This window comes from Seriola lalandi, unplaced genomic scaffold (assembly GCF_002814215.2).
Source record: "Seriola lalandi dorsalis isolate HSWRI2012SDOR001 ecotype SW California unplaced genomic scaffold, Sedor1 jcf7180002054256, whole genome shotgun sequence".
NCBI classification, from domain to species: Eukaryota; Metazoa; Chordata; class Actinopteri; order Carangiformes; family Carangidae; genus Seriola; species Seriola lalandi.
The window spans coordinates 280,398-304,616 of record NW_019524809.1 but is presented as its reverse complement, the minus strand read 5'-3'; the positions used below and the strand labels follow the sequence as shown (position 1 = coordinate 304,616).

Below are 24,219 nucleotides of genomic sequence, written 5' to 3'. Positions count from 1 at the left end.
TTCTTTTGTCCTATATTGTGTGTTGCCTTGAGAATCGTCCGTGCTGCAGCAGAGTCTATCCAGCCTGTGGTTCCCTCTTGGCTGAACTCCCTACGGCGGGGCGGGGTGTGGGAGGGAACTTGTTTGCCGCAGTTGCCGATGCAGCGATGGGGAAGCAATTCATTGCTGTTCCACAAAACTGACAACGCTTGCACACACACTCACACTGTCTTTCTATCTCTCTCACACACTCACACACACACACTCACACACTCACACACTCACACACACACACACACACACACACACACACACATCGGCACAATGAGCAGTTAGTGTGAGTGCTGCTGGAGAGCAGGGAGTACTTTGAAGGGAGCACTTCTCAGCTAGGGAGATAGCAGGTTAAATCTCCACACAGACACACACACACACATACACTCAAACACACAGCTTCACACACAGGCATGCAGGAGGAGAAAGAAAAGAGTGTGGAGGTAAGGAAAGACTTTAAGGCCATTCTTAGTTTAGTATTTACAGGTGATATGTGAGTGTGGTAGAGAGACTCTAGTTTTGAGGTGGGTGTGCATATGTGTGTGTCTGCATAGCCATGTGTGTTTAAATTTGCTGCCAGCTTACCCTGCAGTCTGGGCTAAGGAGGTTGAAACTGCAGTCTGTCACTGAAATCTTACCACAGTGACGTTCAACTATACAGGCTCATAGCCCTCAGCCACTGAATCATTTATACATGTAAATTGCAGTGGTGAGGTAGAGTAGCTCCTTTTGTGTACCAGAAGCAGGAGGTCTGCTCCACTCTCACAACAGCTAATGTTATAAGGCGGGACGTCATGCTAAAACAGTTAATTGCTGAGTTGACTGAAAAATGAATCAGTTTCAGTATGTGGTGGTTTCCAGCTTACGCTTGTTTATGTGTACATTTTGCAGTGTTTGTGTATATATGGAAAGTAGCAAGTAGCTAAATCTGGTATAAAGAATCTCTTCTCTGTTGTTGATTCTGTTCATGATTCATGACAAATAAATGTAATAAAACTAAATTAAACTGCGACTGTGTTTCAGCTCTGTAAACGATGACAGGCCTGGTTTACTTCCTTTAAAAGGGAAATATTGGTTTATTACAGCTCGTGTATATTTAAGTGAAAATGAAGGTGAATGGTAAAATTATTACCTCAGCTCTTTTGAAAACATCCATCCCAGTTTACAGATTGACTTCCTGCTGCAGTTTTGACTGAGTGTACTGAGCATAACTTTGGGCTTGCTCACTTTCACTTTGACCTTCTACTGACGTGGATTAGATAATTTTCATGACCTGTTAGTATGCTTATAACAGCATACTGTGCATCTTCACCTGCCAGACTTTGTCAGTAATTGCTTTGATGTGCACAGTGATATCAGATAGAAATTATGCCAAAACTGTCAAGATTTGTTAAGTTGCATTGGTAATTTTTGTTACCTTATGTTTTATTTTTGCTTTGCAGTTTTAATTTCAGTTTCATCTGAATCTTGTGTTTAATCTCCAGGTGTGGGATTAAGGTATTATAAATGTAACAATGTACCATCACAGCATTACAGAAATAGAGAAAAAGGATTTTGTTTGTTGATGTTGGCGAGCAGCGTGTTGTTTTGTTCTTTGGACAGATTTTATGTCAGTGCACAAAATAACAGTTCCAGCTACAACAAATCCTAATTCCTCCAATGAATCCTGTGGCAGCCGTAGTCTCGTGAGCTGTCATTCACAGGAGGATAGATAGGATGTACTTTGTGGAGTTAGGCTCCACATGCACAGGTGTGTGGTTTAAACCGCTGATAGTCTCCATGTGCAGTGATCTTGGTCACATTGTAGTTGAACAGCAGTAGCAGTTTTTGTCACATAACTGCCATCATGAATGTTGTCTGCTGTCCTGTACTAGTTTTGTCCAAACACTATTAATATTTAGTCCTGTTAGTTAAACAACAAAATATTGGCTGGAGAGATGTTTTCATCTTGACACATCTGAACCATCTTGTCTGTTACCAGCCAGTTGGATCCGTCTAATTTGTGCAAGGGAACTGTTTGTGATAACGAGAGGAAAAGCATGTTGACTACACTTGTTTTTGTCTAACGGCTTCCCTTTATAAGAGGCAGTAAAGTGGCCTCTAGCCCATTCATGCTTTCTGTCTCGGTCTGTTTCTCTGGCTGCCTCTCTGTCTTCTCTATCTCTCTTGCTCTCTGGCTCGTCCTTTCTCTTGTCAGAATGCTGGTATTGTTTGGAGGGGAAAACCCCCTTGGCTTTCTGTACTGGACATAGGGGAATTTAAGAGGTAGAAACGTAGGAGAAAGAGAAAGGTAAGACAGCTCCCCTGAAGGGACCAAAAAAAGAAACCATTGTCACAGCCTTTTAGCTGTCTTTGTCTTTCACCCAATTGGCAGAATGAGGAATATTCAGTTGGTATTTGAAGAGACCCAGCCCATGAACTTTATTGCATGTAGTTTTGTTACATACGAAACATAATGAATCCCTGCATCATATTTTCAGTCACATCTTTCATCCAGGACAGTAACATTATCTGTTGTCACTAACATGACTATTTCCTTTCTCTTCAAATTAAAGTGTTTAACAAATTCACTTATTTATGTTACCTTTGGTCACATCAACTAACAAACCAACTGACCTCTAACAATCAATAGAAGAAAACTCTCAAACTCTTTACTAAATCTGACGTTGTTCTGTATTTTGATTATTGTAAACAAATCCCATAAACATGATGCGCATAATATTATTCCTTCATTCTTGTCCAAAAACTATTAAAAACACCTGGGAGCCACATCTCACTATTATGTTTTCCTCAACACAATAGAGACAAAACTTCTTTGTAACATTAAAGCATTAATTTATTGTGTTGTAAAATACAAAAGTGACGAGAGTGTGTAGAGGAAATCAACTGATTAATGACTTAATTTTAGCTTTGTGATACTGTAATAATGTAAATTATATTTAAGATTTATGATGTGTCATATCTCTATTCCCTGTAATATATAGACATTATATATTTCATTGATGTGTTTCACATTAAAAAAGAATGTGGCTGCATTCAGGTTGATGCGTAACCACAGCCACTTGTACGACAGTGTTTCTTCTTGAATGGATGTTTTTGTTTCATTACCTGAGTGTGGAGGAAGTGCTGTGTGTGATAAACCATCCATCAGTGACATAGTTCAGTTTACAAGATTAATTTAATATAAACAGAGCTGGTACATATCTCCATTACTTGAGCCAGAGTATAGATACTCCTGGTCAAATATTACTCCAATACAAGTTAAAGTTGTTTAGTCAAATTTTTACTCGAGTTAAAGTACTGGAGTACTTGCTTTTGATAATACTTGTACTTTTTTTTTTTTTAATTAAAATAAAAAACATTTACCTTTTTACATTTTTCTCAACATATTGTTGTAGGCTATTGTTTCACAGTGTATTTACAAAACCTAATGACCCTGCAACAACCTACTGAAGCACTGACTTACTGTAGAACCTGTAGAATAAAAAGTTTGGGAATATGATACAAACTCTATAGAAATGGTTATAAAAACACAACTTAATCAACAAAAGGAACTGTTGTTGTTTTCGTATTTCTTATTTTTTCGGCATTGATAATTATGTATGGTCGTGGTAAACAACAAACATTTAAAACTAAAGGAATCTTTCTTAAATTCTAAAATTAAAAAAGCCCTGCCACTGCCAAGTTCAAGCTGACCTGTTCAAAAATGGAAATGCAACAAGCACAACATGACTGACAGAGTGGGAGTTGGCTTGATTGTGTTTTCCTCTGTGATAGACACAGTGTATGGTCTATCACATTTTCAAAATAAAATAAAATAAATTCCATAGACTAAAAGCTGCTTCAAAGTAATCAGTACTTCATAGTCAAAAGTACAATATTTGTCTTGTAAGTGTAGTGGAGTAAAAGTCAGAAGTTTCCAAAAGAAATAATACTCAAGTAAAGTACAGATACTCTGAAAATATACTTAAGTAACGTAAATGTAAGTAAATGTACGTCATTACTGTCCACCCCTGAATATGTATGTAAAATAGTAATATCAATAGAATTAATAGAAATATGGAAAACAGTCGAACAGTACTTAGGTTTGTTTGTTACTGTGAGACAGCACAGTGTTTGCTTTCATTTTGTTTGCGCACATTTACCTTTTTCTTTGATGACATGTCCTGGTGAATTTTTTCTCACAGGTTCCCTAGTTAATTAATCTTCATTGAGCTCAGTCACAGTTTATTACAGTGGGCTGGAATTGAGTTTTTACTTACTGTCTCGTTCTATTTTCAAAGTAGAACAGTGTAATATTCTTAGTGTTACAGTTCCATCTAGTGGTTCAGTTCAGATATCACTGGACTTCAGAGTGGCTGCCAAGATATTTTCAAAGGCTCTGATCCTGCACCTACTGCAGACGTGTTACACAGTCCTCATCTACAATATTGCACCATCACCTGACTTTTAATGATCACATCCTCTGCAGGCTGATGACTAATGAGCTATTGCATGTGAGAGAGAATTCTGAAACAGCTGCAGGAGGGTTCCATGCTGTTTTGTGTATTGAGTCAGCATGATACACAGCACTGTGTTTTCACTGCACAGAATTTCATCAGATTTGCACAGTGTCTGGTAACAGGGAAATTCATGCAGCGGACTCTACAGTCAAAGTCAGGTGTGTTAAACTGCATGTCCACTGACAGGATATACTTGAATAATTTTCCAACTGGTCAGTCTAGTAAATCTTAAGTGAGAATACATGATGTAGCTCAGGTCTAAAACCTGAAAACCACAATATGTTCCTTTAAAGACACTACAGCGTAGACACAATAAATATGAAAAACAGAGTTTTCAGACCCAGTTCCAAAGATGTTTTCATTACATCGAATTTCTATTTGCACAGATGTTCATGTTTGCACTTTGTAAGTTGCAGTCACAGTCTGTTTTTTACTTGAGCAAACATATTTTATTTACTGTGATAGTTTCCGCTAAGTATGCCAAATGCTCTCACTGCACTCATGTAGACTTAAACTAAAATTCATTTTATAATAGAGTCTACATTAGAAGTCACAGTTGTCCAAACAGACCATCAGGAAGCTTTACATTCTGACAAAGAGATGTAGTTAGACCCAGTAGGGTGTAACTGTGTGTGACGTGTGTGGTTTTGTAATGTTCACCTGGTTTGTTTTTCTCACCTGGGCTGAGTGCCAGATGACGTGTGTGCAGTGTTGTGGGTCTGTCAGAGGGCTCAGTTCAGTTTGCATGTGATTTTGTGCTGGCGAGGGGGTGGATATGATAATAATTAGTATGAGTTATTTGTAAAAGTTTTAATTGCAACAGTGTTGAAGAAGATTATTTTAAGCTCTTAGCAGTTATCAATGTGACTTGTGACTAAACTACTCTCTACAGAGTAAATGCAAGGTGTAATAATCATAAAGATGAAAATAATAATGAAATGAGCAGTGTGATAAGTTGGCAATGGTGGGAGAGAATATGTTATGGCTATACACTGTGGCTATACAATTAATGATACTACATCTACCAATTAGGTTTGATGATTAAATATCACTATATTTCGACATCAACCCAGTCATGAGCAGAGTGTTAAGACCGGCCTACTGTGAGTTGCGCTGTAGCTGAAGACCCTTGGCTGGAACCCAGGTGGCTGTGGTTACCGTGGTAACCCTGGAGACGTGGGATCTAGGTGGATTCTCCTGGAGGCCGTGTCCCGTTATCACGATGACGGATTCTGCTGGTGTCTCAGCGGTTCAGCTCTGGTGGAGTTTGCTGGGAGACTCTCTGTCTCGGGCACTCTTGATTTCTGCTCAGCTTCTCTGCAGGCGGTCGTGCAGATGTTATCTGCTGGTGTCTCCTGCAGGTTGATGCGAAATAAACTCTAATGCTCTTGACTTTGGCTGGATAACTTTAGAGGAGACTGGCGTTGACCAGATGACTCTAAAGTTGTCAAAATCTTCAAAAAGGAAAACTCGATGCTGATTAAAAGTTACAAAATTACCCTGAAGCACTTCTGTTGTTTTGGTTCAGTTGGTCTTGACTTGGCTTATAAAAATAAAAGATCGCACATGTAGACAAAATGATGTCACTTGGAGCCTGTGGCAAAGAAAATAAAGGACGCGGAAAGTGCAAAAATGACTAAGAGCCATGAGTTTGTGGCGAGCAGCTTAGAGCTAAGAGTTTACATGGCTACAGAGCCGGGCTTTGAGCTTTGAGCAAAATTCTCAGCTCCTAGTTTCTGCATCATTTTTCTAGCTTCAGCTTTTCAGCCTCTAGCTTTTAGCTTCGTTTCTCGCTTCTCGCATCTTGTTCCTTCTTAGCATCTCGCCAAGTTTCTACTCTCTTGAGTTTCTTTGAGTTTCTAACTTTTTTTAACCATGTGTGAATTGTTCAAGACTGTTTTATCCCCTGGGTGCTGGCGCATGTTTCAGGGGCGTCACCTGTCTTCTCCTGTCTTTCCACTTGGAGAAGAGAGTAATTTTCCACTGAACTTTTGAATAATTTAATTCATAGTTTACTTATAAATTTGCACATCCGTCTTCCACCATGACCACAAAACATTAAATGAAATAACGTATAAAACTACTTGCACTAATGATGACAGGATTTATTCTGATTCTGCGTCTCTCTTCCTCTCTCTCTTTCGCTCGGTGGTGGTGTTGTAACTTCACTGTAGAGGATTGTAATATTTACTACATCTTCAGCGACGTTTGCTATCTTTAGGCATAGCTCTGCTTGCTAACCATGCTAAAATTTATTTTAATTCATAATGATAATTATTAATGTTATTACCTGTGATTTCTATTTTTATCAGTAGGAGCACTACAGTTGCCATTACATTACTATTGCTCTTACTGCCGTTACTATCACTATTATAGTAATATTGTTATCATTGCACGTTGTTTTTCTTTTCCTTTGTGCTCTCTCTTGCTGTCTCTCTTGGTCTCTATCTCTGAGTCCGGTTCTGCTCGAGGTTTCTGCCTCTTAACAGGAAGTCTTCCCTTGCCACTGTCGCCTAGTGCTGGCTCTTGGTGGGAATTGTTGGGTCTCTGCAAATAATATTATAAAGAGAAGTTCTATTTGGAAAGTGCCTTGAGATAACTTATGTTGTGAATTGGCGCTATACAAATAAAAATTGATTTGACTTTGACTGCGAACTCTGTCATGCATCACCCAGTTTTGGTCTCATTCTGACATCTTTTGCAGTGATGGGAGTCCCATCCACCTCTGCCATTGACTTCAATACAAATTCAGGAGCAGGTGGTACTGGGCAGAAATGGGCAAAGCTGATTCTGATTGGCTAATTAGACTCATTAATTCTTAGCCTTTTAACTCAGGTATGAGAGCAACTGTAAGTTAAATTAACACAGTGTATTTGCATGTATTTGCATGTACTTGTGTGTGCATATTGATGTGTGTTTTTTTTCTGTGTGTGTACATCTCCTTATAATTGTGAGGACAATTTTGGTTAAAAACCATTATTGTGGTCATTTTGGCCAGTCCTGACAACTTCAAAGGGCTGTTTGAAGGCTAAGCTTACGCAGCTCCCAACACCACACACACACATACATTGAAAGACACACAAACTCCATCAAAACCATATGGATATTAACTGTATAAGTGTCTTAACTTGGTAACAAAAGATTCACACAATCAGCCTCTCCACGATTTGGATTAACCTTCAAATTAAAAGTGGAATTATTGGCTCTGTTGTACAAAACCTCATGCAATTTATACTGCCAAACACAGAAGCACAGACACTTTCAAAATGAGAGTCTGAAAAAGGTACTAGGTAAAGTAAAGGTAAAGGTCTTAAAAGTTCAATCTTAGAAGTTATCATCTATATGGGGATATAGTGGTTTAGCTTTATTGCAGATCAACTTCTGTTAGGGCATGTACATGTGTGCATACATGTCTCACTATGGTTGTGGGGACAAATATGGGTTTGAAACCATCGGTGTGAAGTTATTTTTGGCCAGTTGTGACAGCTTCAAATGGCTTTTTAAGGGACAACTGCAGTGACTGAGATCAGTGTCAGGGTAAATCTCTACGACATGATTGAAACCGAAAGTAATGTCCTTTGTACAGATTGAAACGTGAGGAGTGAACTACACGCACCAAGCAGCAGGCCCATTCAAAATTTCTCCAGGGATTTTCTAGTTATCATTATTGTTGTTATTATTATTATTGTTAGAATTCTTTGACATTATGTGTAAGTTATCAGACTTTTTTGGTTTGGCAACACTTCATCAATCAAATAACAAATCAAACAGCTGCAGTGTGATGATAATTACAGTGACTTTTGTATGAATTAAATTACAGATGTTGTATGGTTGCTTAGAGTGTTGAAGCAATGGAGGAGGGACAAAGCTGCCATTATTTTATGTTTTTTACTGTCCACGAATCCACTGTGTCAGTGTCTTTCAATCTGATTTCAAGTACATCACAAGTATAGTTTATATTTTGGGGACTATTTTCAGCGGTGGATTAATACACTGTAGGAAACGACAGTGTGTGCATTCATGGTGATGAAGGAAATGTCACCTAGAGAAACAGTGTGGTTAACTGATGTGTGTTTAACAGTTTCTTGAAACAATGGAGCTCTGTGGCTCACAGGAATGAGATATACTGCATGAGCCTTTGGATACATGTTACTTGTTGGAAGAATCTGTTAGTTTTTGGTTTGGGTCTGCACAGGAGATTAGTTGATAATAAGTAAAATATAGAATATCACCACATGAGGTAAGCTAGGCAAAATGTTCTGACTAGTGATATGCCTCCTTGAAAAGCTCCTCTTTATGACTTTGATTGGGAGGCCATTTTTCAGTGCACATGAATGCATCGCTCTGTTAGGCATTAACTAATGACTTCACACAGCTTCATTTTAACATGCTTGAGAATATAATCAATAATCTAATTAAGATGTTATTTAGTTTTTTATTGCTGTGATCACTGAGATTCATTGTGCTTTGAAACCTGACAATAAAATTTGCTGATTGAAGTTTTAATATGTCTGTGACAGCTTGCCCAGCTGTGGGCCATAGAACATCAACAGAGAGATGTTGATCTGCTGCTATGTGCACAGAAGCTAAATAATTAGTATACTGTACATGCATGTTATACAGTAAATAAAACAAAATCAGTGACAATACTTTCTTTTCTAAATGCAAATTTGCACCAATTAAGGATAAATATGAGTTATTATTCTGGTGATAAGTTACATTTCCAAAGAAATGAGCCTTGACAGGAGGAGGAGGATGGTTAGGGTGATCAAGACAAAGTGGGAAGAGAGGGGGGAGAGAAATGGATAGAGACAGTGGGCACAGAGAGAGAGAGAGTGAGTGAGAGAGAGAGAGAGTGGGAAGAAGAGTGTGTATGTGTGTGTGTAAGAAAAAGCCTATATGAAAAACCACGCTGTCCTGAAGACTCTTTCCAGCTTTCTAGTTCAGTTGTACTGTAGTTGATCTCATCTGGTCTTCGTGCAGTGAAGCTTGGTGCCACAGCAGAGTCTGTCCAGCTGCTTTTTTTTTTTTTTTTTTTTTTTTTTGAAGGGATGTCTCCAATAATGAAAAACCCAGAGTGCACCCCAGTGTTGTGCCACTGCAAAGTTGCCTGCACCAGCAGCACTTTGTCATTGATGTTTGGATGCAAGGTAGGTTGCAGACCACTTTCTTCGCTTCAGAGAAATATGGCGATGTTGACAGTTGCTCATTTTGAGTGGTACATCAGTGACCAGCTTCTGAGAATTATCCTGTACTCAGAGACCTGTGTGGAGGATTATCCTATGATGCTATCAGTGTAAACATGTGAGAAGCTGATTTTAGTTGTGTTTGTCTATACACTGATGAGTGAGAAAAACTATTTCAATATTTTTCTGAAAAGCATAGCTGGAACAGTTTTTATTTTGTCTGAATCCTTGAAGCTGTGTTAATGCTTACTGGGGCTTAATGAGGGCACATTTACAGCCGCTGTAATATTTCTGCATCCCACGTACTGTCACGCTTCATTTAAGGTAGTGACAGGTCAGAGTTATTCCTTGCCTTTAATGTGCTGTGATGCAATTCAAACACTCCTCATTGTTCTCCTCTGCCTCCTCTTTTGTTGGATTTGTGCCATAATGGTCCGTTTCCCTGTCAGGGATGAATGATCAATATAATAAAATGATGTGAGATTCATCAGAAAGTGAATATTGGATGATTTTATTTTGTTATATTTTCATGCCATCCTGTTTAGATTCTGTCTGAAACTAAATTCAGGGTAAGAGGCAAAGGTACACAAATGTACCATAACAGCTCTTTACTTGTGCTGTGGTTAGCTGACACTAATGCATGAAACTGCTGCATAAGAGTGGCTCTAAAACATGGACTAACATTATATCTTATATAAGACAAACTATTGGCTACTGGAGCTAAAATACACCTCTGGAGAAGATCTGTTGTTTAGCGGGTAATAATGCCAAACAGGAATTGTGTCTTTTATCCATAGTAATTAAATGTCAAAGTGTTTGTGACATTATTAAATTACATCTACACATAAATAGTGCAATTTTTATGAACTTCTTAATGTAAATATAATTTTCACAAGGTTAAAGCTAATGTTTTCGTTTTAATGTCTCTACTAATAGTTACAGCTTCACATCACATAATCAGCTCCTCACAAAGATTTACAGATTTGACATTTTGGATATAAATTGTGCCTGACTCCACCTAACTCACAGCTAATCCAAAAATAGGCAAAGAGGTGGGGCGCACAGATGGGCGTCTGGACATATTGTCCGGAGAATAACCCAAGGCACTTTCATTTGCTGGCTAAATAGCTAGTTAATGAGGTAAGCTAGCATGCTAGTTGTAGTGAGCGTGACACCAATACCTGCTAATTAGTGCCAACAATTAAATTAATTAATTAAAAGAATTTCCTCACCTCAAAAAACAGGAACCACAGACTTCCTCTTTTGGTTCTGTTATTCAATTAACTGCACAGGTCAAATTATTTATCTGATATTTGCATAAAAAATCCTCCAAAAGGCACCAACACCTCAAACATGGCCAAGAGGTAACGTTCAGTGCTTTAAATTAGCTGCGGTGATGCCGAGCAGACAGCTAGTGGACTGTGACAGCATCCACTCGTCACTCAAAGCAGCCACGGCCTCAATTATGTAGAACTTTTAGCCTTAATAAAATTTAAACGGATGAGTTATATAAAAATTCACCTCCTGCACAGCTGTCATGAAGGGTGTAATTAGCTATTGAGACCAAAAGTTTCTTGCACCAGGCTGTAAACGTGTTTATTTCTGCTGTCAAGTTGGGTATTTTAACATGGAAGTCTATGGGGATATACTCGCTGTTGGAGCTCACCTTAAGTGGCTGTGTTGGAGATTGCAGCTTGATGCAGACCCACCAGAAGACCTTGCGCTGTCCTCCATCTTGAAAATCTACTACACATTTCTGGACCTTCGGCAGAGATGAACCATGTGCTCTCTGGACAGTATGACTCTGCTTTGTGATAGGACTGTCATTGACATTTCTAATGTCAAGTGTGTTTGTGGTGGGAAAAAACTCCACGAGGATACTAGCTGGCAGCACTGAGGTGTACAGGAGAGTAAGATGAAGAGCACTACCAGCACAGGCAAATTTCCCAAGCTTAAACTAAATTAAATCACCTTTCTCCTCACTTAAAGTTAGTACAGTTCAATAAATTTAGTGGAAGGTGGGTAGTCACATGTCACATGCATGTTTCCATGACAATGCCACTTGCCAACCAGAACTGAAGCTCAGAGAAAGAAAAATAACAGAATCCACAATAATCCAAACAAAATGAATTACAAAAGGCATATGAGCTATTAAGTTAGAGATATTATGATTGTACGATTGGTCACAGCTATAACAGTTAGACTGCAACAATATAATCTTGTTATCTCTTTAGCACAAAACACCTGTGTGAGGGGGATGTCTCAGTCCCCTCACAGACCCTGACAGTGAAGCTAAAAACATTATAACAGAAATGTGCCTGTTTGACTGTAAAAGTAAGAAAAGCAGAGGGCAGGTGCTCTTTCATTTTCATAGTTGAGCTCTCACTTCTACTGTCTGTAGGGATTAAGACGAGCATAGAAGGGTGGAAGAGAGTCTTACTGTAGGTATATAAGCCAGAGAAAGAGGTCAGTGCACACAACCGCAAGGAGATTCCACACTAAATCTGCACAGAGGCTCTGAATCTGCCCTCGGCCATGCCAACCCACATTTCCATCTCCTCGTGATTCTGGTGGTTAGGGCCGTAGAAAACGTCAGATAGGAGGGATCCTCTGAGTGAAGCATGACAACACCGCACGAAAGTGTTTACACTTTGCACACAGCACAGCTCAGGCAGGCCCACGGCTAGAGAATATTATAAACCCTCATGTTGTGAGGCAATGCAGTACAGGATAAGAACTTGCAGCTTTTAACCAAGTAAATGAATGAATTGTTGCTGTTGATCACCAAGAAGTGATGAAGAATGAAACGTGGTTTATTATGGTTAATTTTTAAATGCAAATGAAGTCATTTTCTAAAAAGAACAAGAGCAAGCGCTGTGAAGAGTGACTAATGTGAGATTTCCTCCAGCTGTATCTTCAAATGTTTAGCTCAGCTTGACACAGAACAACATCTTGGTGTGATCCAAATAAGTTAAATAAGAGTCAACATATGACGCTGCTGGAGTAAAAGAACAGCACTTCATCTGGGGTAAGAATTTTAATTTGAATTGCTCAGCTTTTTAAACACAACTGAACAAACACACAAAAGGCCATAATTTAATGCCTGCACACTGATTCTAAAAAATTACTTAGATAATCAACGTTTCAATTCCAGTCAGATCTTAGTGCATAGTCCCCACTCAGTGTCATGACCTGCCCTTTTTAGTGACTCTTTGTTTGGACTTTGTGTGTGTGTGTGTGTGTGTGTGTGTGTGTGTGTGTGTGTGTGTGTGTGAGAGTGAGAGTGAGAGTGAGAGAAAGAGAGAGTCTGGCTGTTGAAGACACAGCTCATACAAATCTATGGGAGGAAAGGGTCAGCAAACCTCCCAAACTTCTGCCATTTAATACACAACAGTACATAATATCAGCAAAATGATCACATGGTCAGCACCACAAGACTCTCCTGAACACCTCCATGTGGTTTTGGTGTTTCTAAAGCCAAAAATTTTGAAATTTGTCAGTTTTGGTTTTCTCCTGAATGGAGGGTATTCCCAGGACCAGTTACACAGATTTTCTTTCAGACGAATTTTAGAGCTTCTCCCACTCTAGCCCTGAACATTCCTTGCAATACAAACCCATTATAAACTGCATAGAACTACATAAAACTGTACAAGATATCCGAAAGTTGAATACAAGTTCAATAGCTGAAAGTCTTGTAAACATTTTAAAATTTGAATGAAGTCTGTAACTGAAAGTATGCTGAAGTAGTTGAAGCTCAAAAAGGCTGAAGCTTTCAATGATTTGAACAGTCTCTCCATTCCTTTAAATGGCAAAAAATTGCAGAAAAAGTTTAATATTTTGAAAATTATGAATAGAAGAAAAAAGTTGTATACATCCGATAATCTACAAAACAAGCTGAACATTTTGAAAGTTGAATGGTTTCTGTATGAAAAAGTATTAAGCAGTAGTTAGACACTAATAAGTATGCAGATTAATAATATATGTCTTCTATGTTATTGCATTGTAGGCACATAATATACCAAAAAAATCTCAACGGGATCTCTGACAAAGATCTACGTTGCATGAAAGTAAACATCAAAATACATGACCAAAATCATTAAAAACATATTTTAGTAGAAAATCAAATACATCATATTTTTCTATAACAACAAACATACTGTATGTTGTTATAGAAACTATGGGCAGCTGTCAACAAGAAGCTCTAACCCTATTTTTGAATTTTTTTATTTATAAGCTGACATAATCTTTTGTTGTCTCAGTAATCAAAGGATAATCAGATTAGTTTGTGCACTCTCTCCTCATTCTTTCCTGTATTCCAGGGTGATGTTCAACCTGTAGAGTCAAGAAAAAAATCATTCTTCTCGGCTGTATCAAAAATAACATTAAGTCTTTGTCACATTGTGCCTTTTAATAGCACTGAAGTTGAACCTTTTGCATTGCTCTGATAAATCTCATTACTGTATCCTCTCTGCTTCTGGTTAGTTTCACAAGTGTCTTTTCTGAGCCTTCATCCAGTGATCAGATTTTCTCCTCCTCCTCCATCTCGCCCCGGTTCTCTCTTTCTTTCTCCCTGTAGCATTAATCACTCACTACATGTTAAATTGTACATCAGTTATCAATGCCATGCTCCACTTCATTCACATGACACTCATCATGCCTCAGTGCCATGACTTAGTTTTACTGCTGTATACAACAAACTGCAGAAGTAGTTTGGGGGAGATGTTTGATGCAGTCTTGCTGTGTGATGCACTCTTGTTTATACAGTAATTCTCGGCTTTGAAAGAGTAAAACTGCCTGAAGTTTGCTTTTGACATGTGCTGCTGTTTTGTTAACTGTGTTGAACATTGAGAGACTGGTGACATCCAAACTTACATCAAGAGTTATCTCAGGGAACCTTTCATGTAGAGAAGGTCTACACTGTACTATTTATTATATATATTATTAGCAGAGATGCAACAATTCCTACCATGAGCAAGTATCTGGCAGTTGGGTTGACAGAGAGAAGCTACATCCACACTACTACTACTACTAGTTTTAAAACGCATCACTTTTGCTAGGTTTTCACCTGCCGTCTATACTGCTCCAAGTTTTCGAGATTTTCGCAACACTGCTGGACCTGTTTTAGTTTGAAAACTTCAATTAATCGATTAATCTGTTGATATTTTTTCGATTAATCAATCTTTTTTATTACTCAATTGATATAACAACAAATTTACCCAAAATAAATTTTAAAAACTTGTCATTTATATTTCAATATTTTTGTTCTTTAATACTTTTGTGTTTTTCTTAATAAAGTTGTCATTTTTAACAGTTTCAAGTGCTACACATATTTAAAATAGGCATAACCTCAGCTAACAATAAATGTCACTCAATAAAGACTTCTGTTCAGTATAATAGAGGTTAATAGCCCATAAAACAAAAAACAAACCTTGAACTTTTCCTTATTTTACAGATAAAAGCAGTGTAAGCCATAATAAAGAGTTCTAGGGGTGATTTGAAGTTTCTATCTTCATCTGTTCATGAGATATGCTCATTCAGTGGAGCAGTATTTATGAGCGTTTTTTTTGTTCTGGTCCTTGAAAAATCTGCTCAAACTCTGCCGCTGCACTAAATATGTGACTGTCACATCTATCTGTCTTTAGTCTGTCACTTCAATAAACTCTAAACAACTTCTCCTCACTTTGATATCAGAGTAAAATAGCACTATTCCCATTCAGTCTGGTTATAAAGCCAAGGCAGGCCAGGCCTCTGAATCAGACACTCTAATTGGCTGTGACCTGGAGCCAATATTAATGTCTGATTCAGTCATGTGAATCAATGTCACCTCACTGGCAAAGAATGCAGATCAGAATCAATCAATCAACACACAGACAGACAGCAGCAATGTGCCAGAAAAAAATAAAATTACTCCAAATATTTCGTAACTTCCAATGTTAGTGTCTCAATCTAAGTCAGAGATGATACACGGATGATCAGGGGCTTGATTGAAAGCGCTGATCATCTAGTTTAGGGAGAAAAAAACGGCACGTCTCTAGTCTGTTGCGGAGCAATAGCGCTCTACAGACAACATGAATATGGGAACCATATATGCTCCCACGGGCTTAAGAGGGTTAAAACAAACAAATGTGACAAAGTATGCACTGCAAGGCATTATTCCCATACAAAAAATAGCCCAGTCTTAACTGGTAATCTGTGTTTTACAGTCCGTTGAAAAGTCTCTCTCTGATGGCAGTGGGAACAAAGGATCTCCTGAACCTCTCTGTTCTGAAGCGCAGTGAGATGAGACGTTTGCTGCAGCTGTAGCTGCGTCTCTGTCCTGCCAGAATGTTGTGGAAAGGATGGTTGGTATTGTCTAAGATGGCCTCCATCTTACATTGCATGTGTCTCTCCACAACAGTCCTGCAGAATGCAGCATAAAAGAGTACAGAGAGCACTGGCCACTACTTACTGATAAAACATGTGCAGCATTTTACTGTAGACATCAAAGGACCTGAGCTTCCTGAGGAAAAATAGCAGTCTCTGCACCTTCTGATAGATGGCATCCGTGTTCAGGGACCACCTGAGTTTACTGTCCAGGTGCACACCTAGGTATTTATAAATGTGCACCACCTCAACATTCTTCCCTCGAATGTTGACTGGCTGAAGGGTGGGCCTAGACCTCCGAAAGTCCATGACCATCTCCTTGGTCTTGGAGGTGTTTAGAAGGAGACAGTTCTTGTCGCTTCATTCACTGAAGACCATCATCAGATCCCTTTTCTCCTCTTCCTGCCTGTTCCTGATACGCACCACAGTAGCTGTGTCATCCGAGTATTTCTGGATTTGGCCAGACTCAGAGTTGTATTTCAAATCTGCCGTATACAGGGTGAACAGGAACAGTGCCAGAACAGTCCCCTGTGGAGCCCCAGTGCTGCTCATCACTGTCCCTGAGATAGTTACCCAGCCTGACGTACTGTGGTCATCTTGTCAGTTAATCCACAATCCAGAATGTGAAGCAGGGATCCACCCCCATCCCTTCCAGCTTGTCTTTAAGAATGGGGGGTTAGATGGTGTTAAATGCACTTGAGAAATCAAAGAACATAATCCTCATGTAACTACCTGGCACATCCAGGTAAGAATGAGCCCAGTGAAGCACGTAAAGGATGACATCATCCACTCCAATATGTTCTTTGTAGGCGAACTGTAGGGGGTCCAGTGCATGTTCAACTTGTGGCTTCAGTAGGTGGACAAGCAGCTGCTCGAGGGTCTTCATGATTTGTGATGTGAGGGCCACCGGTCTGTAGACATTTATCTCAGGCGGTCACCCTACTTTAAGTACTGGAACAAGACATGATATTTTCCACAGGACCAGGACCCTCCCTGTTTGAAGGCTTAAGTTAAACATCCTCTGGAGAGACTCAGCCAGCTGGGCTGCACAGTCCTTTAACAGCCTCGGACACACACCATCCGAGCCTGTTGCCTTTATAGGATGTAGCCTCTTGAGCTCCGCCCTCACCTCTTCCATTGTAAAGGACAGGAAACTTGACCCCGGTGTGAAGGGAGTTGCAGCTGCAGTGTCAGGTTGTGAAGGAGATGCAGTAAGAGAAGCTGCAGCTGAAGCAGTGGGCGAGAGAACAGGTGAGGCTGTGTCAAACCTGTTGTAGAACAGGTTGAACTCATTGACCTTGTCCTTGTCACCTTATGTTGCCTGGCTGTTCTTCTCTTTATAGCCAGTGATGGTCCTCATCCCCTTCAACACCTCTCTGGTGTTGTTGTGCTGCAGCTTCCTCTCTACTTTTTGTAGTTGTCCTTCGCCTGCTTTAATCTCCTCTTCAGCTCATGTTGCAAACACCTGAGCTTCTCCCTGTCTCCATCCCTGAAGGCCTCTTTTTTCTGGTTGAGGGGGATCTTGATGTTACTGGTGATCCAGGGTTTGTTGTTTGGAAAGCAGTGTACATTCCTTGCTGTTATTACAGTGTCCATACAGAAGTTAGTCTCGCCAATGACGTCACACGCGACTGCAGGCTCTGCTTGTTGTTGAATGAAACAACAAGGGCAACAACGTGTGAGAACTCCCTCGGTACATAGTATGGTCTAAGACCAACTGCCAACATTACTCCTACACGTTAGATGACTGTGGGCGAGGTTCTTCCGCTTCAGCTTACTCTTCAGTGGAATCCATGCTCTGACAAGGTGCAGCCATCTTACTTCCTCCTTGTGACACGTCGACACACGTTATGTAAATCAAAGTATTTACGTAATCGATTACGCCGATCACATCTACGTGTCGCCCCAGCCGTAGTCTTATCAGGCTCGACTACTACTGGTGAAAGCAACACAGACAACGAATCACAAGCGTTACTGACCTTGTTGTCTTTGCTTGCAGCTGTTGATGTGTTCAATTCTGCATTTTAAGGCTACAACTGTCTTTCATGTTCCTCGTTTGTGGTGTTTCTGCTTCCTGTTTCCACCAGCTCGCACATGCCCCATGTACCTGAACGGTCATTTGATTAGCATTTTCAGGTGTCATATGGACGGAGATCATTTTTGATTCAGAGCTATAACACTCATCTGAACTGAGACCGTTTTCGATTTATAACACAGTTTGGACGTAGCCAGAGAGAGTGAGAGAGGAAAGGAGCACAATGCAAGTTCCACAGAGATGTAAAGTTATAATAATAATAATAATAATTAATAAAGTATTCATAATAATCTGTTATTATTGTTATTTTATTATTTATATAGTAGATTGGTACATCAGTAGGCAGCATCACACTGTATTGCATAGCTATAAGCGTGTTATTGCCGGTACACCACACCCTAATTTTTATGATTCCATTTGGAGATAAGTGACACACAGAGGTGTCAGTGAGAAAGTCTGCGTTTCTGTGCTGCAATGTGCTCCGGCGTATGACACAAAGCTGCCCCCGTCCCTAACAGAGAGAGAGAGAGAGACAATACCGGGTTTCGGTACCCATCCCTAGTAAGAAGAGTATAATTTCAGATATGGTGTGCTTGTAGTTTCTATGTTTGGATCCTCTCCTCTCATCCATTAAATTTGCTATGGTAAGGCAAATAGCAGTAGAATTAGCAGACACCTGCCTCAATCCGCCTGTAGCAAAACCCAGCGGAAACAACATTTGTGTGTGGGAACTGGCTATACAGCCCTGCAGCAGACAGACACAGCTTCTGGCCTCCTCATTTCCTTGTCTCTTGAGAGGATGGCTGAGAATAAGTTAGTGCATGATATACTGCCTGCGTGTGTGTGTGTGTCTCTGTGTGTGTTTGTGTTGTTGTAGCTATGTTTAGAATACTTATGTTACATATGGATCCAGTATGCCTGTTTTCAGTAGCTTTTTGATGTCACCTCCTCTTGGATTGGGTAGAACTCTTTCCGAACCTACAACTTTGAGAGTGGAAGTTGACCCATGTTTTTGTCCATGTAGTGTCTGGCAGTGGTACAGTCTACATTTTCTAATAGCTCCTTTATGCTCAGCTATTGTCAGTGTGGGTGTTATTTATTTTGGCCACATGGGAATTTAAGCTTGTAGATACCATGTATGCATTCTATTGATTTATTTGATCTCATACTTCACCTTTGTGTGGATGGTAAAAAACTTTAGGGTTGAAAGTATTTGAATAATGTGTGCAATGACTACACTGAACCAACTGTTTTTTTAATGGGTTCTGTATATGGACTGAACCAGCAAATCACCAAAATATTTTTCTCTTTTTTAGCAAAACTGAGTTGAGGAAGCAAACATCTCAAAACCTCCCTGTGTTTTTTTTTTTTTTTTTCCAATGTTTTTAATCTCCCCAGAGATTTTGGCATATTTTGGTATAAAGGAGATTCTGGTGATTTCTGGGAACGGTGTAGTAACTGCTGTAACTTTATGGCATTCTTGAAAGTTTTGTTATCATAGCCTCGGACTAGGACTCATAATCGGACGCTTTGGTGCTATATAGTTTCAATCGCACAAACTTTCCGTCAGGAATGCTGACAATCATTTTTTTACCTGGCCGGCAGCACACGTTAACGCGAGCTGTTTAACTATTAGCAATTAGCCTATAACCACATTAACTGTCTAATAAGTTATCATTAAGCTAGTGGCTAGCGGCTATGGCTAATAATAAAACGACTCACGTTAATGTTGGAGCTAGGCAGCAAACATTATTAGTCCTGCCCGTCTGTAACACTAATAGACAGTGTTAATTTCACAGGATAACACAATTAGTTATCCAGTTCAAACATAGCCTAATGACCTGTTCGATATGTTGTCTCTGTCTTTCATAAACTGGATTAGAATTAGAATTTACAATTCCTAGACTGTCTTATTGCTTTATTGTCTCCCAGCTCCAGTAACACAATCTGTTGTATTTAGTAATAGAGTGGCCCCTCCTCTATCAGCTTGTTTTATTATGATATCCTGATTGGATTTAAGTTCTTTAATAGCCTCACTCTCTGCAGATATGATCATTTATTGTTGAACACCGATCTGTGCAACAGAGCCAGAACTGAGGGAAGCACCGTCTGCTACTCAGCATCACATGTTTCTACAAACTCTCCTGGCAATCAGTAGCTTAACAGCTAGAGGCGATAGAAACGGACCTATTGATAAAAGAATAGGCCCATCTGCCGCATCCAGGCCCCGCATTGTCAGGCTAACCCCGCAACACGTCTCCTGCCATCTACTGATTAATCCTGTTGGAAGAAAGTAATTACAGAGTGTATTGAAAAACTGATTCAATAGCTTGAATGAAACTCCTACCTGTGAGCACAAAGCACACAGGCACAAACATATTGAGCCAATGTACACTGCAGACACACAGCTGCACACACAGGTTTTTTTTTTTTTTTTTTTAATTCATCTTGACAAAGACTGAATCTGTGTCAACGCTGAGAGTTTTTCAGTGTGAATTCTTACATTTTTGCATGGAGGAGTCATTTCATAGAAATTAATAAATGAATCAACAGTTGTTTGTGTAGCGCATTCTCAGTATCAGTTACCATGGAATGCTCTCAATGGTTGCTATTTACTAAACTGACAAGGAGGAAAATTAATTAAAGTTATATGAAATTATATTATTTATTTATCAAAATGCTTAAATGGAATAAAAATAAATAAGTTCCAGTTTTCATTTAAGGTGTTTTTTGCTTTAGCTCACCCAAAATAGACGCAGCAGCCCTTTAGCTACAAAGGCCATTTAAAAGGAAAAAACAGGTGAGTACCCAATAAATAAACTTAAGGTCACAAATGGCACCTTTAAATCGTACTGATGAAAATTAATCTTTAAACAGGCAGGTAATACGAAATTCAGGAAATACAAATGAATTAACCACAAATACCTGGAAAAACTCTTAATAAATCAGTGCATGAATCAACAACATCAAAATAGTGTTTTTACTGTTGTGGGCCTAGAAAGAAAACAAAAACTGCAAATTAACAAAAATAAATAACCCCCTTGCAGGCCTGAGGCCTTTACTACGAAGCAAATTCAACATACCCAGGATAACTTTTAGTTATCTGGCTTGACTGAACCTAACATTGACCATCCTGATATCCTGTACTACGAAGCAGGTTATCAGTGGGCACAGTTAACCCTGGGTTTACCCATCCGGTTACAAGCGTGTTCATGTGAAAGAGGCGGAGTTGTTAATTACAAGCAACATCGACAGAACCATGAATGAAGTACTTAATATGATATCAGGAGAAACGCTGATGCTTGCAGGTAAGTTCGGTTATAGTATTGCCCAAAAGTGACATTCAACAAGGTGAAATGTATAAAATATGATCAAATGACTGGAATAAACATTATTTCCATGTCTAAATGTAATTTCTATTAAAGTCATATTTAAGATATATTGTAAATAAGTGCATGAATTATCATTACATTTGAGTATTTTCCACTCTTTTGTCTGATGATGAACAACAACCTCAAACTGTTTTGAACATGAGATGCAGATAAAACAGTTAAAGTTAATGTCAGACTGTTTCTGCTGCAGAAAGGGGCCAAAGAAAAAAGGAGAGAAGTAGTTTATGTCTGATGAGTCAGTCTGACTGAAATGTTCATTTGTAATCATGGAAATAATTAACAGTGTGTGACTAATTGTTCTAATCAAACACATAAGAGGTTTAGTTTTTATTCCCAGTTGTGGTCACAGAGTCTACTCATGTTATTCTGAGCTACAGTGATGAAGAAGAGACCAAAAGCATCGACATTTTCAGGAATACTGTCGGACAATATTCGTTCAATTACAATTAAGCTATAATAGTTATTATATAGGCAACTTATTTAGCGAGATAAACTTTTTTTTTTTTTTTTTTTTTTAAGAAGCTTTGTTTTAAAACCAGAGTGGACACAGAGCTCAGCGTAAGTTCCCATGGTGATTTACCCCGGTAACAAGTGAACCACCATTATAGGACTGAAAACCCAGAGTTAAACCTGAAGTTACCTCGATAACCTCAAATCCTGCTTTGTAGTACAGGCCTCAGATCACAGCTTGGGTGAGGTACTGAAAGTGTCTTTACTCACAGGAACAATGCAACAGTGAATTACTCACATACGTTCACTGTCTCCTCACTTGTGTGACGATGGTCAACACTCAGCCCCAGTATCAGGGAAGAAAAGTCCTCCTCTGTCCTAGTGGCAGTGAAGAAAGAAACGGTTGGTCTCCCTCGGGGCCAGAGGTGCGGCTGTGCTTTGCCGGTTATACGGTGCACTCTCTGGTAATTGGTTCGAGCCTCAAAATCCATGCATCAGCGAACATTAGCAGGGAGGCTAATGGATAGCGGAGCAGCAGACTAGCAGCCTAAAGAGCAGAATTTAGCTCTCATGCATAATACAAAAATCAACATTTTTTAGCTGTATAAAACACTGCTACAAATGAGCCAAGCTACTAAATGTCTTTAACTCTTGGCTTAACACTTCAAAATGCGGATTTGATGATAAAACCAATGAAATGATCTGTGATCTACTAATTGAACATGTGACCAACTCCAGAATCAGGGAAAGGATTTTGCTCGAACCATATCTGACACTGGACAAAGCCATAACAATTGCAACACAAGTGGAGTCTGCTGTTCAACAAGCCAAAGCATTTGCGACAGATGGCAGTGTTCCAGTTCAAGCTGTACAATCCCGCCCACATGCACCTAAAATGAAATACAAACAGCACACTCGCCCAAATAAGCCTCCCAATGTCACTGCTACATCCCAGTCTCATAGTTGTTTCAGGTGTGGTTCTGACAAACATCTGGCAATTCCCCTCAGTGCCCTGCAGCCAAGGCAACCTGTAGGTTGTGCCATTAAGTTGGACATTTTGCCCGTGTTTGTCACTCATCCAAGACCAGTGATGTAGGTGAGATACAGCTACCTAACTGACTGTGCTATATTTAAAAGACCCTTGCCATGCACCAGAGACACTTAAGTGCAGAATTAATATCCATACACATGCTTCTCTTGTCAACAAGCATGAACTGGTTGTTGATACAGGCTCTGCAGTGTCAATTTTGCCACTCTGCATGTATGAACAGTACTTTAGTGACACACCACAGCTCCCACCTGTAAATTGGAATGCGTGTTGCTCGCTGTTCTGCACGCTTGCTCTGCTTCGATTACGATATCTACTGACCAGGTTCCCAGAACTATACGTCTGATTGCCTCTCACACCTTCCCTTGCCTGCAGTCTGACTCCACCCTACATGCAGAACCTGAAGTGGTGGCACAGATTTCTGCTACTCTCAGCTCCCTTCCTGTGGCTGACTTTGATTTCAACTGCTCCTCTCCTCCTACGCTCACAAATAGAAAGTGGTTGGCCTTCCTCCATTAAATCAGTGAGTGATGGACTGGCTCCATATTACAAGATCAGAGATGAGCTCTCAGTCAAGGAACTACATCCTCAGAGGCTCAAGGCTCATTGTACCACTCTCCTACGGCACACACTGATCACGCTTTCACATGATAGTCACCTGCAAGCACCCTCCTGTACTCACCCTGCTCCTCTGTAATCTGTCACATTGCCTTATGGGCCATGGAAGAAACTTGGACTTGATATTGTTGGACCCTTTGACACAGCTGTCCCACCCTGCCTGAGCTTGCCTTTTCACATACTTCCACCACTGTGGATGTTATTCACTTCCTGACCTGTCTTCAGTCATCATGGTAACCCAGAGGACATCGTCACGGACAATGGTCCACAGTTCACTTCTGCAGCTTTTGCCTCGTTCCTGTACAACCAAGGTATCTCTCATAGCAGAACATCAGTTTACTATCCAGCTGCTAATGGTGCCCTCAGAAGTTGCATTCAAACTGCAATCCAACAGTCACAGCCATGGACAGAAACTGTAATGTAGCCTACTGGCTTCAGGTGTACTGTGCAACGCCACACGCTGTAACTTCCACCTCACCATATGAAATCCTTTATGGCAGAAAAATACGCACCAAACTGTAAAACTGTGAAGCAACCTTATTTCCATTTTCCTGTACTAATGCTACCTCAAGAATATTTAGGTATATTTGTGTTT

General features: G+C 39.7%; 1 protein-coding gene across 1 annotated transcript in view; it reads left to right on the top strand.

Annotated features, from left to right (window-relative positions):
- Nucleotides 1-201: 201 nt before the first annotated feature.
- The window catches only part of LOC111654035 (discs, large homolog 2 (Drosophila)), a 135,421-nt gene continuing 111,403 nt past the window's right edge, over nt 202-24,219 (top strand). The window contains exon 1 of the mRNA XM_087173557.1: nt 202-473. Within this exon, the coding sequence (XP_087029683.1) occupies nt 444-473 (30 nt within the window). The 5' untranslated portion in view covers nt 202-443. The remainder of the gene's footprint in view (nt 474-24,219) is intronic.